The sequence below is a fragment of the Bufo gargarizans genome, chromosome 5 (genome assembly GCF_014858855.1).
Source record: "Bufo gargarizans isolate SCDJY-AF-19 chromosome 5, ASM1485885v1, whole genome shotgun sequence".
In the NCBI taxonomy this organism is placed as follows: Eukaryota; Metazoa; Chordata; class Amphibia; order Anura; family Bufonidae; genus Bufo; species Bufo gargarizans.
In genome coordinates, this window is record NC_058084.1 from 340,163,082 (window position 1) to 340,179,782 (window position 16,701).

General features: G+C 45.8%; 1 protein-coding gene across 2 annotated transcripts in view; it reads left to right on the top strand.

The window, feature by feature from the left end:
* Window positions 1–16,701, top strand: part of CTDP1 (CTD phosphatase subunit 1) — a 110,868-nt gene that overhangs the window by 39,218 nt on the left and 54,949 nt on the right. For both annotated transcript variants that reach the window (XM_044293363.1, XM_044293362.1), the window contains exons 6-9: window positions 5,372–5,462; window positions 5,854–6,020; window positions 7,217–8,272; window positions 11,418–11,559. In XM_044293363.1, coding sequence (XP_044149298.1) covers window positions 5,372–5,462; window positions 5,854–6,020; window positions 7,217–8,272; window positions 11,418–11,559 — 1,456 coding nt within the window. The remainder of the gene's footprint in view (window positions 1–5,371; window positions 5,463–5,853; window positions 6,021–7,216; window positions 8,273–11,417; window positions 11,560–16,701) is intronic.

The window sequence follows — 16,701 nt, forward strand, 5'->3', positions numbered from 1 at the left end:
ACATATTGTATGACACTGGTAAAATGAAGTAAAAAAAAATAAAAAATATCATTTTTATTTATAAAAAAAAAATACCGTGGGAGTTTCAATTTCTCTACTTCTATAATGCAGAGTAATACCTCCAAAAATATTTATTACTTTACATTCCCCATATGTCTACTTCATGTTTGGATCATTTTGGGAATTATATTTTTTTGGGGGGATGTTACAAGGCTTAGAAGTTTAGAAGCAAATCTTGAAATTTTTCTGAAATTTTCAAAAACCCAATTTTTAGGGACCAGTTCAGGTCTGAAGTCACTTTGCAAGGCTTACATAATAGAAACCACCCAAAAATGACCCCATTCTATAAACTACACACCTCAAGGTATTCAAAACTGATTTTGCTAACTTTGTTAACCCTTCAGGTATTCCACAAGAATTAATGGAAAATAGGGATACAATTTCAAAATCTCACTTTTTTGTCAGATTTTCCATTTTAATAATTTTTTCCAGTTACAAAGCAAGGGTTAACAGCCAAACCAAACTCTATATTTATGGCCCTGATTCTGTAGTTTACAGAAACACCCCATATGTGGTCGTAAACCGCTGTACGTCACACGGCAGGGCGCAGAAGGAAAGGAATGCCATATGGTTTTTGGAAGGCAGGTTTTGCTGGACTGTTTTTTTTTTTTTTTTTTTTTTTTATTTGGACACCATGTCCCATTTGAAGCCCCCCTGATGCACCCCTAGAGTAGAAACTCAAAAAAAGTGCCCCCATTTTAGAAACTATGGGATAGGGTGGCAGTATTGTTGGTACTAGTTTAGGGTACATATGATTTTTAGTTGCTCTATATTACACTTTTTGTGAGGCAAGATAACAAGAAATAGCTGTTTTGGCACAGTTTTTATTTTTTGTGATTTACCACATTCATCTGACAGGTTAGATCATGTGATATTTTTTTAGACCAGGTTATCACGGATGTGGCGATACCTAATATGTATACTTTTTTTTATTTTTATTTATGTAAGTTTTACACTGATTTCATTTTTAAAACAAAAACATGCAGTAGTTTTTTCAGTTTTTTGTGATTATCTCAGGTAGGGGCTTATAAGGGAAAATAATAGCATTCTGAATACAGAATGCATAGTAAAACAGCGCTAGAGGGGGTAAAAAATAAATAAATAATAATTTAACTCACCTTAGTCCACTTGATCGCGAAGCCGGCATCTCCTTGTGTCTCCTCTGCACTGAACAGGACCTGTGGTGAGCTGCTGCATTAAATACCGGTTAAGGACCTTTGATGACATCACTCCGGTCATCACATGGTCTTTTACCATGGTGAATCACCATGGTAAAAGATCATGTGACGTACCATGTGATGACCGGAGTGACGTCATCGAAGGTCCTTAACCGGTATTTAATGGAGCAGCTCACCCCAGGTCCTGTTCAGCGCAGAGGAGACACAAGGAGATGCCGGCTTCGCGATCAAGTGGACCAAGGTGAGTTACATTTATTTTTATTTTATTTTTAACCCCTCTAGCGCTGTTTTACTATGCATTCTGTATTCAGAATGCTATTATTTTCCAAATAATACAATCTTCAGAACATCAATCCCAAGCCCGAACTTCTGTGAAGAAGTTCGGGTTTGGGTACCAAACATGCGCGATTTTTATCACGCGAGTGCAACGCATGACAATGTTTTGCACTCGCGCGGGAAAATCGCGCATTTTCCCGCAACGCACCCGGCTCTTATCCGGGCAAAAAAACTGACTCCCGTGTGAAAGAGGCCTTAGATTGGTACTCACTGGACCATCCCACGCATTTAGCCGAGGTGCCTGCTCAATTATTTGAGCAGGCACCTTGTTCCGGGCGATGGTGATCGGAACAACACATGACGTACCGGTACGTCCTTAAGGACTCGGGAAACATGCCGTACCGGTACGTGATGTGTCCGTAAGGGGTTAAAGGGGTTGTACAGCGTTGGTGTATTGATGACCTATCCTCTGGATAGGTCCTCAATGTCAGATCGGCTGAGGTCTGACTTCCTGCACCCCGCCAATCAGCCGATCTGACATTGATGACCTATCCCAAGCACATAGGGTCGTGATCACCTCCTATAAGATATTAGGCTCATTTTTAAACCAGCAGACAAGGGGGGGAGCACTTGTCATTCTTGATAAAATGTATTATGTGGAGGAAATCGGGATACAGTTAGCAGATGCCATTACAGATCGGGTAGGGCAGATTAAGAGGATGTTAGACAGTGGTGGAGGAATATAAGGAGAGTGGAACAGTTGGCACCAAGTTGGGCGACATAAAGTGCATAAACCGATCACAAATCCCCCAGACCGCCCAATTGTGTCAATTGATTTCATCCTCTCTCCTTCAGCACTTCTTTGGGAAAAAGTTCTGACTCATTAACTAAGCAAGCACCATCATTTTCTTGATCAGATCAAACAGATCGACTTAGCCGAAAACTGCATACTAGTCAATTTGATGCAGTTTTTTATGCGTCAATAGATAGAACATGAGAAAGGAATCAGGGCAGGATAATGCCTGTTAAGTCAGAGTACCTACAGCGAAGAGGCAAAACAATTTTTCCTGTCCCTCCTTCCATAGTTCTTGACCAAAATTACTTTTTTTTCCTGGACACATTTTGCCAACCACGCTGTGGGACTGTGATGGGTTCAGATGTTGCACCTCCATGCGCAATCTGCTATGTCATGGTTTGCTAAGGAACCCTTCTAGATTTCTCTCTGGCAGGAACTTCAGCTCACTTTACATTCTGATAATGGCAAGATGAATTTCTTGGAGATGTGGGTAATAAAAGAGAATAGGGGAAACACACGCACTGATTAGGGGTGAGCGAATCGAGCTTTGGATCCAAAATCCAAAGTCAGTTCGTTCCAAAACTTCCTTTAAATACTGTACAGAGAGCTGTGTCTGTGTGCGCTTCAGCGAGGCAGAATTGGTTAAGTCTGAAGTCGTGCCAGATTTTGATGAACTTCAGCCTTCGATTCTGCAATTTTAAAAACAGAAAGAATAAATCAAAAATAAAACTGCAGCACTCGCCGGTCCTCAATTCATGCTGGTTTATTCACTAAAAATTGCGACGTTTCGACCTCTCTCTGTCTTTCTCAAGCAAGGCTTTCTTCAGAAAGACCGAGAGGTCGAAACGTCGCAATTTTTGGTGAATAAACCAGCATGAATTGAAGACCGGCGAGTGCTGCAGTTTTATTTTTGATTTTATTCTGGGTGATTTGGGGATGCTACAGACTGGTATCCAGCACTGCGGGCACCACCTCCATAGAGACTTTTTGTTATAGATTCGTAAGTGCTGCTACTTTTTTTTTTCTTGTTTTAAAAACAGGAATCCGAAGTCTGCTTCGGTACTGAAGTACCAGCCGATACTGAAGCAGACTGCGGATTCCTGTTTTAAAATCGAAGGCCGAAGTTCTTCACCGATAGGTCTCTGCACAGCATTAAAACAAAGTAAGTACTGATCTACAATCTGTAAGTACTGATCTAAAAGCACAGATCGCAGTAGTTTATTGCCATGCAACAGGAACCATCCACTGGCTGTGAAAAAGTCCCTCCCTTATTCCCAATATCAGAGAGTAAGAGGCATCGTCACCGCACCAGAGGAGTGTAAGATCAAACTAAATGAAATGACAGCTAAATTTAGAGAGAGGGGAATAGCCCAACAGATTGCAGAACTGCGTACATTACAACATAATGAAACTAGAAAGAAACTTACCATTTGTAGTTAAATATCACAGTGGATTAACAAAATAAGAGCAATGATAAATAGACACTGGGATGTGGTATCCAAATCTATCCAAATTGTATCCTGAGGCTAGGTCATCAATATTAAAATTCTTTTAATAATAGTCTTTATTGTAAAAAAAATATTGGAATATTAGCTGGCAGACAGTGTGTGCCAGTGTATGTGCATAGCTCTTCTTTTAACACAAGAGGGCAGTATAGGGCTGCAGGAATGTAAAATGTTGTATTCGTAATAAAGTAGATTATTTTTCAGAGCAATTTTAAAAACCAAATTGCTTCTCAAACTGTACGGTAGACTAGTGAGATGCTCCCTAGTTGTCAGGAGAGTTTCCTAAGGTGCTTTCTGTAGCTGTACTCCTCTCGTTAGTTAGGAGTCAGGTCTGGCTGGTGAGCCCCAGGTAGAAATAGCTTGAGACGTTAGTCTTATTTTTGTTTTTTCTTCTTTGTAGTTTAGCAATATGTTTTTGTTTTTGTTTTTTGTGCAATTTTACTTTTTATGTATGTTTCAAAAAGTTACACAGCCTTTTATGTAAAAGGTGAAGTATGTTTGTGTTCAGTCCCACATTTTTGTCATTCAAAAAACCTATTTGAAGAATTTGTTTTTCAACAATTTGAGAAATTCACTTGTTTCTGTCATCAGAAAAATCGTTATGTAGCTGGTTGACATTAGTGATGTGCTAATGGCAGAAGATAACGTTATGCCATTCGCACTAAATAACGACTCGTATAATATGCATATGAGCCTCTAGGTGCTAGTGGGGCGTTGCTGCAGCACCTGGAGGCTCTGTCCTCTCACCATTTGGCACACCTTTGTAAAGGTGATTGACATCCTCTGTCTCCTCCTCCCCCCGCAAATTCCGCGCCTGCGCCGTCCATTTTAGTGTTAGGCGCAGTGAGTGAAGGACGCTCGCCTGCTGCTGTACTAAATAATAATGTTAAAATGGACGGCGCAAGCGAGGGATTTGTGGGGGACGGAGGAGGCCGAGGATGTCAATCACCTTTTACAAGGGTGTGCCAAACGGTGAGAGGACAGAGCCTCTAGGACCGGTGCTGCAGCAACGCCCCACTAGCACCTAGAGGCTCATATGCATATTAGAAGAGTCATTATTTAGTGCAAACTGCGGCAGGCAGGGAGATATAAGTCATACACTTATGTTCTGCTTATATTAGGACATCACTAATGTCAGCCAGCTACATAACGATTTTTCTGATGACAGAAATCCTTTAATAAAAATGAATAGTCTACAACATATACCAGAGACGGAATGGAACAATGATTGGACAAATTGACAGTAGGATATCTTACATAAGAATCACGTTACACTTGAGGGTCTCCATTTTTTGTGTGTGTCTCAATCCTACACTTGTTCCATTAAAGGGGTTTTCTGAGACTTTACCATGTCTTCTTCGGATTGACCATCAGTGTTTGGACTGTAAAGGTTGGAACTCCTTGACCCATATGAAACACTGGTTTTGTGTCTGCTGCTTGATGTGACCAAAGAAACAAGATCACCCAGTTACACTGGCGTGAGAGGGGTAAAGCGAGGAAAATGGGATTTTACAATGTGTCTAATGCACAGAAATGTTTGTCTTTTTCTTTTATAGGGTTTTTAGATCCTGAGAAGAAGCTTTTCTCACATCGAATCCTGTCTAGGGATGAATGTATAGATCCATTTTCCAAGACTGGAAACCTTAGGTTTGTCTTTCGAGCATGTTTTTTTATTCTCGTCCACCGTGCCTCCTGCCTGCTTTCCTAGGTGCAGTTCTGCACAGAAGGTTGTCTGAGGGGACTTGTGTGAGCTGGATAGAGGAACGTGGTTCCCATGGTAGCTGCAGGATGGTGATATGAGAATACAAAGTTTGTGTCATCGGTGCGAATCCTTATATAAGAGACTAATATAAAGTTGTTTGTGTTTAACTGGTTGGAGTGCAGTCAACCATCGTGCTTGGAATAGGAGATAAATAATTTAGTGTGTGGATGTGTACCAGTGAGCTACAAGCCTGCTGTCTATTATGTTATGTATTTTGTGCACAATGTTCTTAAAGTGATTCTTTAAGATTTTTATCGTCTGTTTTCCAATTTTAAGGAATTTGTTTCCATGTGGGGACTCTATGGTCTGCATCATTGATGATCGAGAAGATGTTTGGAAGTTTGCTCCCAATTTGATTACAGTTAAAAAGTATGTCTACTTTCAAGGTACGGGTGATATCAATGCACCTCCTTGTTCCAGAGAAGCACAGATGAGGAGCAGAGGTTAGTGATTAAGAAGCGTTCAATCGTTATTTTTTGGATTTTGCAGACATTAAAGGATATGTCCTCATGTGAACAAGGATCAGGGATGGCCAATCTGCGGCTCTCCAGCTGTTGAAAAACTACAACTCCCAGGCTGCCTACAGCAGGGCATGGTGGGAATTGTAGTTTTACAACACCTGGAAAGCCACAGGTTGGCCATCCCTGATCTATATAATGTTATTTAAAGAGGACCTGTCACCACAAAATTGCAAAGCAGTCTGCGGGCATCATGGTATAGAGGAGCAGGAGGAGATGAGCAGATCGATATTTAGTGGTAAAAGATTTGGTAAAACTTGTCATTTTTAAATTTATATCTTGTCTATTTCCAACTTAATTAAGACTTCCTCTGCGAACAGCTCTCAGTACATGGGGGATGTGTCATCAGTGACTGACAGCGATCTGTGTATACTCACTTATACAGAAAAAGCTACCCATATACTGTCGGCTGTTCACTGGGGAAGTCTTCAGTTAGAAATAGTAGAGATCTAAAGGACAAGTTTTACTGAATCTTTTCGCACAAAACTATATATTAGTCTGCTCCTCCTGCTGTAGGACATGCTGCCTGCAGGTTGTACTGTATTTTGTGGGGATGGGTCCTCTAAGTCAGTGTTTCCCAACCAGTGTGCCTCCAGCTGTTGCAAAACTAAAACTCCCAGCATGCATGGACAGCCTTTGGCTGTGCGGGCATGCTGGGAGTTGTAGTTTTGCAACAGCTGGAGGCTGACTGGTTGGGAAACACTGCTCTAAGTAACCTTGTTAATACATTGCATTGCTTGTTTTGTAAATCACATTACTATGCAATGCCTACAGATATGCAATCTTCACAACCAGCAGGCAGAGCTTGCTGGTGGAATTCAGCTCAGAATCCTGTAGGCTTGTGATTGTATCTTTGTGATTATCTCACAGATTTAGATAGGTAATGAGAGAGAGAGGGATATGCACACACTTTTCTATAATATTCATAAAGGGGTTGTCTCACTTCAGCATATGGCATTTATCATGTACAGAAAGTCTAGCCAGCAAAGGAGGCAATATGGACAATCACAATATATTAGTTGTTATATTTTCATGTCAAGTATGTCAGTAAAAGTAATACACATTATTTTCTGGAATGACTAATATTGTTTTTATTTCTATGATTTTTCCCCCCTTTGCAGTAAGCAGCTCTAAAGTGTCGGGGACAGCTCAACAGTCGGAGACCCTTACACAGGATCCTGATCAGTCAAAGAGCCTTCCTGTAGAGGAGCAGAGTAATGGGCTTGGGAAAAGCACGAAGGAGGTTAATGGCAGCCCATCAGGCACTGAACCATTAGAAAAGGATTCTAGTGCTAATGATGGAGTAGTGGAGCAGGACCCTGCCACAAGTCGCCGTTCTTCTGTCGATGATGGTAAAAATGTGACACTGTCAGAAGCCGAGCCATCTGTAGAACCAGAGGATAGGACTTCGGCGGCCAAATCTCAAGCAAAGACTGGTGCCGCAAAAGATCTAGATTTTGACCTCTCTAGTGATAGTGACAGTGAGACTGATGTGAAGAAATCACCATCCCCTTCTTCTTCCGGGAGTGAAAGTGAATGTAAAAGAAGTTGGAGGAAATCCAAAAAGGCAGAGCAGGTGTCTCAGGAATCTTCTGCGGAGTCTGTACCTGGCAAACAGTGGACTGAAAATCACAGTAGTGACAAAAGACTATTATCTGAAACGAAAGATAAACTATTATTGCAGGAGGAGGTGATGGAGGTTCAGGGAGCAGAACAGGACACTCTTATTGACTTGGGAAATGGTTGCACTGATAAGAAGGAGGTAGAAACGGAGTCCCAGAACAGTGAGCAGTCTGGAATAACAGTAGGAGAATCTCTAGATCAGAGCATGGAAGAAGAAGATGATGACAGTGATGACCTAGATGAAGATGATCACTTGATATACCTAGAGGAAATACTTGTCAGGGTACATACAGATTACTATGCAAAGTATGAGAAATACCTCAAGAAGGAGTTAGATGAAGTTCCAGATATTCGTACAATTGTGCCAGAGCTGAAGAGTAAAGTTTTGGAAAACACTGTTATTGCCTTCAGTGGCCTTCATCCCACAAACTTTCCTGTCGAGAGGACGCGGGAATATTACCATGCAAGATCTTTGGGTGCAATAATCTGCAAAAACCTGGTTTTAAATGATGATGACCCTGGCAAGGTGACTCATCTTATTGCAGCACGGGCAGGTAGGCAAACCTGTATCGCACGAAATTCATCACAATGTGTTGACCCTAATACAGTTATGTATAAGAACAGTAACCAGATATGCCCAAATGATCCTAAGACTAGAGGATTCATGCATGCACCTTATAAATTCTTCACTCTATGCATGTACACTTCTGCATGCTTGAGATTCGTAGAATTTCCATAACATTCAGGGTAGTAGCCTGAACTGAAGACCAATTCGTATACACTATTATGGAATTCTGAGTTAATAGACCATATCCTCATCCCGGAGCTAGGGCGGAGAGCAGTTACAAAAAGCATCTCTTGTTCTGGAAAACTTGTCCTGTCCAGTGTTAAACAGATAAGGCCTGTTTCACACCTGTGTTTTGCAGATCAGGCCGGACGCGGCCCCATTCATTATAATAGGGACTGACGGAGATCCTTCCGCAACCTGTCAAATATGCAGAGAATTGGCTGGAGGAAAACTGCTGTTGCGCAGCTTATTTCATCCAGCCAATTCTCGGCATGTTTGTCAGGTTGCGGCCGAATCTCCGCCGTCATTATAGCGAATGGCAACAGCATGTGTCGGCTAGCATCTGGAACCGGAACAGCCGGTCAGAGGTGCCCAGCGTTTGTCTAAAACTAGCCTAAGCCACTGGTTTGAACATAATGTCTGGCAAAAATGCAGGTGATATGATGAAATGAGTAAAACCTGGAAAATGGTCCACCAGTTCAGCACTACCACTCTGGTGCTCCTGCCAGTCGGATGCTGTCATGCAGTGATCATAGGGTGGCTACCCACATGTGACTGCTGCAGCCAGTCATTTAGGCTCTACAGTTTAATGGCATAACTTTTGGGCAAAAAGATAATTGGTGTCAATGATATTTAAAGCTATTAATATTGTAAATGTTTTGTGTCAACCCTATTAAACTAGTCATACTGTGTGGTAGGGTTGATCCCGCTTATTAAAAGGATACCGGTTTTGTAGGGCTGCGAGATTTTACAAAAAAATAATAATAAAAAAATTCTAGATTATTATCAATTTTAAGGGTTCTGTTTCTGTTCCGCATTTTGCGTAACGGAATTGCGGACCCATTTATTTCTATGGGGCTGCACGATGTGCTGCCCGGGTCCGGAAATTCGGACCCGCACTTCCGGGTCCGCATTTCCATTCCCGAAAAAAAAAATAGAACATGTCCTATTCTTATCCAATTGCGGACAAGGTTAGGCATATTCTATTATAGTGCCGACGATGTGCGGTCCGCAAAATGCGGAACGCGCATTGCCGGTGTCCGTGTTTTGCGGATCCATGGATCTGCAAAACACGGATGTGTGAATGGACCCTAAGGACGATTAGGCTAGTTTCACATGTGCGGCACAGCTGGCTGATCCAGCAGAGAATGCTGGGTATCGGCCAGACAAAAACTGTTGCGTGCTGACATTTTTGTCCGGCCGAATCCCAGCATATTGCCATGCCAGATCTGGAGAACTACGGCAGGCTGTTCTGTCGCAGATGTGAAGCTAGTGCTTTTTTTGTTTTTAATTTTTTTTGTGCGAAAAATTGTAGTTGTTGGTGATATCATTTAGAGAAGATATAATTTTATCAACTTATTTTTTTGACATGTAATGGAAAAAAACAAGCTATTCAGCTATTGTATTTTCTTTTATGGGTCAGTACGATTATGTTGATACCAAATATGTATAGTTTAGTTTTTTTTTTGTTTTTTTTTTACTAATTGCACAATAGCAGCACGTGTCATGAAGAAACAATAGTCTAGATCAGGCATGCTCAACCTGTGGCCCTCCAGCTGTTGCAAAACTAAAACTCCCATCATTCCCGGACAGCTTACAGCTATCAGCCTACAGAAGGGCATGGTGGGAGTTGTAGTTTTACAACCGCTGGATGGCCGCAGGTTGCGCATGCCTGGTCTATATCACTACATTCCAAGAACCAGAACGGTACCATTTTGGGGTACATAGACTTCTTGATCAACATTTATCAGTAATTCTTTTTTGGGGATTTGGATAGGGGGGAAAAAAACTATTCTTTTATTTGGTGCATTTTTGTACATTGGTCATGGGGCAGTATACTATGTTATCTTTATTATACGCTTTGTGGTGAACTTGGCAATACCAAATATGGGGGGGGGGGGGGTTTACCATTTTTACAAAATGAAACCACTTTTTTTATGGAAAAGTATATTTATTTTTTTGCTCTCACTAGGGAAAATCACTTTCAGAATGTATTAGTGTACAGTACCTTGTATACCGATGCATCATAGCCTATTAGGTTGTTTCTGCGGCACAGTCTAAAAGCTCATTCACATGACCGTAAGGGCTCCATGCCCGTGTTGCCGACCACAAACGGTGGGTCCGCAATATACAGGCACTGGCCGCATGCACTCGATCCTCGAGGTACAGCAAACGGTAGGACATGTCCTATCTTTTGCGGTGTGGAGGCAAGGATCGGAAGCCCACGGAAACACTCCGAAGTGTGATTGGTGCCTGTGCATTGTGGACCTCTATCTGAGGTCCGCAGTACGGGCTGGGAGCCCTTACGGTTGTGTGAATGAGCCCTAATAGACATATAGTCATGGCTGGCGTGTGGGCCTTTGTTAGGTCCTGGGCTGCCATGGCAACGTGTCGGCACTCTGCAGTTGTCTTTACGTGAGACTGGTGGTGTTAGGGAGTCTATGTGTAATTGCCTAGTCTTGATTGGAGATGCCTCTGATCCAACTGTTACAGTGGAAGCCAGACTACAGTCAGTGCTGGGCTCCTGTGGTGTCACCACGTCCTATGGTAAGGACGGAAATAGCACTCCAGAAGAAAAAATTAAAAATGATGACTTCTAAAAAAACTAATTGTCACACACGAAAATGGTAAATTAATCAAATCTCTTTCTTATGAAAATCTGACTTATTCTTGATGCAAATGATGATGTCAGAGCACCGAGAGGTGTGGCCAGCCTTAGGCCCTTGCCCCTCCGTGCACTGAAGCCCTAATTTGCATAAAGAATGAAAGTGGTTTTCCTTCACAACTATTTTTTTTACAAGACGGGTATCATTTTAATAAGCAGGATCAACCTTACCAGACAATATAAATAGTTTACTGGGGTTGACCCTGCTGACAGATGTTCTTTAGTTTATCTTGCTTTTCATTTCCAGGTACTGAGAAAGTCAGGCAAGCACAGAACAGCAAACGCCTTCATGTTGTCAACCCTGATTGGCTTTGGAGCTGTCTGGAAAGATGGGAAAGGGTAGAAGAACAACTGTTTCCGCTGAAGGAAGATTATTTGAAATCTCAGAGGTTGGTGCAATCCGTTCCCTTCTTATGATTGATCCGTGTAATGTAAAACATCGACCTATATAGCTGTAGTCTACATAACGGATGAGGTATCTCTGAATACACCGTGTTACATGTCTGGGTCCTGAGGGTAATGCTGGATCATTTTTCTTACAACTCTGTTTTGGGCTATTCCTTTTATTCCTACTAGAAATTTAAAGTATAAAACAGTTGACAACTGAATGTTTTAAGTTGGGCATACGGCTCTGTATATTCTGACACTGTCCAGTAGGGATCGATCAATATTTTTTTTATTTTTTTTTTTATAGAGCAGATACCGATAATCTCTGAATTTTCAGGCTGATAGCCGATAATTTATACCGATATTTTATATCTTATAATATATATTATATTAGTTTATAGTCACTGAGGTGGTGGACATTTGCATTTGGCACTAGTAAATTATAAATGTAAATTATAAATTAATAAAGCCCTTAGTTGGTAGTCAATTTATAATTTACATTTATAATATACTAGTGCCGAATGCCAATTTCCACACCATCCCCTCCTCACTGACTTTATTAACCCCTATTAGACCTCAGATCAAACCATTATTAACCCCTATCAGACCTCAGATGAATAAAATAAAAAACTCCTCACCTCTCCTGCGCCGCAGCTCCTCTTCATCTCCGGGTCCGGCGTCTCTCGCTCCCCTGTGTTCTCCAGCCCACGCTGCACTGTCACCTCACAAAGTGCAGCATCAGGTCATAGTGCGCGCACTACGTCCTGACGCTGTATGGGGTCAGGACAGTGCAGCTCAGGCCCCATCAAAGAAGACCAGGGAGGGTGAGTATCGGAAGCGCTTGCTGCTCTTCTTCCCCGCTCCCGACGCCCGATGCATACTAGTGCACACTAGTATTCGCTTTATACGCATTATCGGTATATCGGCAATGTTAGATGCCGATATCGATAATTTACAAAATCCTGAATATCTGCCGATTTAAATATTGGTACTTCCGATAATCGGTCGATCCCCACTATCCAGTCAGTTGACAGTATCAGGCTGTGCATGGATGCATGCTCTTGGTAACATCTAGTTGTTAATGTATTTTTAAATTTCTAGAGGGATTAATAGAGGAATAGCACAAAGCATAGTTGTGATAAAAGATGATTCTGATTTGTTTAATTGGGAATACAATTTTCTCGCCCATTTTCCTTGGGGGACACAGACCTTGGGTATAGCTCAGCTCCCTAGGAGGCGTGACACTAAGTAAAACTGTTAAGCCCCTCCTCTATCAGTTATACCCTCAGCCTGGAGATAGAGGCTACCAGTTTTAGCTTAGTGTCCAAGGAGGCAAGACACTCCCTGCTACTGCAGGGCTGTTTTCTCCTTGTTATTTTTACTTTTTCTCGCCCGCACGCCAAGCCCCTCTTCCAGCTTCCTGCCACTGCGGTGCCAGTGGCTGAAGGGGCGACCCTGCTGGAAAGGACTGAGGGTGAAGACGTCGGACGGTGAGATGGCTATTCCAGCCCATACCCCGTCCCTATCTGCAGCATCTACCCCGCTGGGTAAGGGGGGCACCCGTGGTCGCTCATTCTGAGCAGGACAATGCAGCACAGCAGCATCCTCAGCCCCCCCACGCTGCTATCTTTCGCCCCCCCCCCCCCCCCCCTCATTCGGGGCTGACTCCATTTTTCTCTTCTCTCTCTCCCCCTTCCCGCCGAGAACGGGGGGCGGGGCTTAGCGGTCCCGGCAGGGGGCGGGGCTTACGCGCGCGTCATTTTGGGGGCGGAGCTACGTTCTCCTTCACAGGAGACATTTCAAGCGCTGGAGGGGGCGGAGCTTGTTCCCCGCGCTTTCTGCTGAGGTTTCCCGCGCTTCCTCACTCCTGACAGGAAGCTGGGACACGGTGGGGGACTCTAACCTCCTGTGTACATCGCTCGGCTTCTGTGGGCGCTCTCTGCTGCTCTCTGCTGCTCACTGCTGTTCACTGCTTCTCTGCTGCTGCTGATCTGGGCCATCTCCTGACGTTCTTCTGAGGCACTGGTAGGACAGTTAACCCTCTCCTAACCCTCCTGGTCATAGCTGCTATAACCCTTTGTGGTCTCTATATTAGAGTACAACCACACTTCAGCATGTCAGATCCCACAGGTGCCCCCAAACCCTGGTACCATGCCTGTACCGCCTGTAAGGAACTTTTTCCGCGTGGGCAATCTGAGCCGCATTGCCTTGCATGTCAGGCCCCGGTGCAGGGCCCGCTTCCCGCTGCGCCCCCCGGTGCCTCTGAACCCCCTGACTGGGCTAGGTCTCTGTCTCAGGCGGTGGAAAGCCTTACACACGTAGTGGGCCGTCTCGTGGATAGACCGCCTCTCCCGCAGGCTGCCACAATCCCTGTCGCACCCGCTGGGACTACCGTTTCTGCCGCCCCCACTGGTTCCCTGCCTCCCAGCGAATCTTCCAGGGCCCGGCATACTCAGAAACGTTCAAGGGTTGAGCGCACATCTTCTCCAGATGCTTCGCTCTCTCCGCCATGCGTGCGAGCTCAGTCAAGTCTATCCTCTCAAAGGGATACGCTTTCTGAGGGAGAACTGGCGGATTCGGACGTGGACATGGACTCAGAGCTTCCGTCCAAATTAGCGTCCGCGGTGGGGCATCTTGTCACTAGCATCCGTGATACCTTTCAGCTACACGATGACCCCCCCAGCTCTGAACAGGCCGGCGTGTCCTTTCTCCGCCCCAAACAGGCCTCCAAGGTTTTTCCCATACACGCTGATTTTTCTTCTGTGGTATCCAAGGCTTGGACTCGGCCTAACGTCCGCTTTATTACACCCAAAAAGCTGGACATTTGTTATCCCTTTCCAGCGGATTCTGTGACCACGTGGACATCCCCGCCTAAGGTTGATCCTCCCGTGGCTCGCCTGTCCAAAAGCACTACTATTCCTGTACAGGACGGATCTTCCCTCCAGTCTGTTGAGGACCGTCGTACGGAATCCCTCTCCAGGGCCATATTTACTGCCTCTGGTTCGGCCCTTAGACCGGTCTTTGCCTCCGCCTGGGTTGGCAAAGCGGTCTCTGAATGGGGTTTGCAACTGGAACGGGAGTTGGGGTCGGACGTCCCTGTTCAGGACCTCCGTTCCTTAGCCCAACTAATTGTTCAGGCCGGAAAATTCGTCTGTGAGGCCTCCCTTGATGCGGGTGCCCTCATTGCCCGTTCCTCTGCCCTGGCAGTTTCTGTCAGGAGGGAACTCTGGCTGAAGGTTTGGGCGGCGGACGCCACTTCCAAACGCTCTTTGGCCGGCCTACCATTCACGGGTTCCCGCCTGTTCGGAACCCGTCTGGACGAACTTATATCAGAGGCCACGGGTGGGAAGAGTACTCACCTCCCCCAGTCCAGGCCAATGGGCGCCCCCCGTGGTCGCGCTGGTTCATCCCGTTTTCGGTCCTTTCGCAAGCCCACCGGGTCTAGACCCGCGGCCAGTTCTTCTTCCTCTGGCCCAGCCCAGGATAGACGCAAGAAGCCGTTTTTTCGGACGCAACCTACCTGGCGCAAGTCCCAGCCTGCACGGGCTCCCACAGGCCAGCAGCCCTCTGCCTGAAGGTGCGCCCCCACCCACCCGGGTGGGGGGCCGCCTTCTCCTATTCAGGAACGTATGGCGGGCCCACATCTCAGACGCATGGGCGCTCGAGATTGTATCTTGCGGATACAAAATCGAATTTGCGTCCATTCCGCCAGACCGTTTCTTCCGATCCCGTCCTCCGCGAGATCCCGTACGAGTGGCCGCCTTCTTCGCGGCCATTCACTCTCTAATGGACAAGGGTGTCGTCGCCCCCGTGCCTCCGACGGAAAGGTTCAGGGGGTTCTACTCGAACCTCTTTGTGGTTCCCAAGAAGGAAGGCTCAGTGCGTCCGATCTTGGACCTAAAACGCCTGAACCGTTTTCTCCGACTGCAGAGATTCCGGATGGAGTCTCTCAGGTCCGCAGTGGCCTCCCTGGAAAGAGGGGATTTCATGGCCTCAATCGACATTCAGGATGCATACCTCCACGTTCCGGTTGCTCCATGTCATCACCGCTTCCTGCGCTTCGCGGTGGGGGACGATCACTTCCAATTCGTCGCCCTTCCCTTTGGTCTGGCGACGGCTCCTCGAGTGTTCACCAAGGTCCTGGCCCCTGTCTTGGCCCTTCTACGTTCAAGAAGTGTTTTTCTTCTCCCATACTTGGACGACATCCTGGTCAAGGCACCCTCCTTCTCTCAGACATCCCGCAGTGTGGAACTCACTCTGGAGACCCTGACGCGGTTCGGTTGGATTATCAACCACCCCAAATCTTCCCTTACCCCCTCCAGACGGCTGATCTTCCTGGGGATGCTCCTGGATACAGAGTTGGCGGAGGTCCGCCTTCCGTCGGACAAGCGTCTGGCCCTTCGCGGGTCGGTTCGCAGTCTCCTCCGTCATCACCGCCCTTCCCTCAGATCCAGCATGCGGTTGTTGGGAAAGATGGTTGCCTGTTTCGAAGCGGTGCCGTTCGCACAATTCCGATCCCGCACCTTTCAGAGGGCAATTCTGTCGGCCTGGGACAAATCACCGAGGAGTCTGGACAGGACCTTTCTTCTGCCTCCCCTGGCTCGGGCTTCCCTCGGCTGGTGGTTGCATATCCCTCTAAGGGGGAAGTCCTTCCTTCCACTGAACTGGCTGGTGATTACCACAGATGCCAGCTTACGGGGGTGGGGGGGGGGGGGGGGGTTTCCCTCCCCGGTCCGTCCAGGGCGTTTGGTCTCTATCGGAGTCCAGACTTCCAATCAATATTCTGGAACTGAGGGCGATTCTTCTGTCCCTCAGACACTGGACCCATCTGCTGAGGGGCCACCCTGTTCGGATCCAATCGGACAATGCCACGGCTGTGGCATACATAAACCATCAGGGAGGCACTCGCAGCGCTGCAGCGATGCAAGAGGTGACCCTCATTCTCCTCTGGGCGGAGACGCACGTGCCGGCCTTATCTGCGATTTACATCCCGGGGGTGGACAACTGGGCGGCGGATTTCCTCAGCCGGTCCACCATCGACCCGGGAGAATGGTCCCTGCACCCAGAGGTGTTCGAAGCCCTTTGTCTTCGCTGGGGTCGCCCCGACGTGGACCTCATGGCCTCCAAATTCAACCACAAGGTCC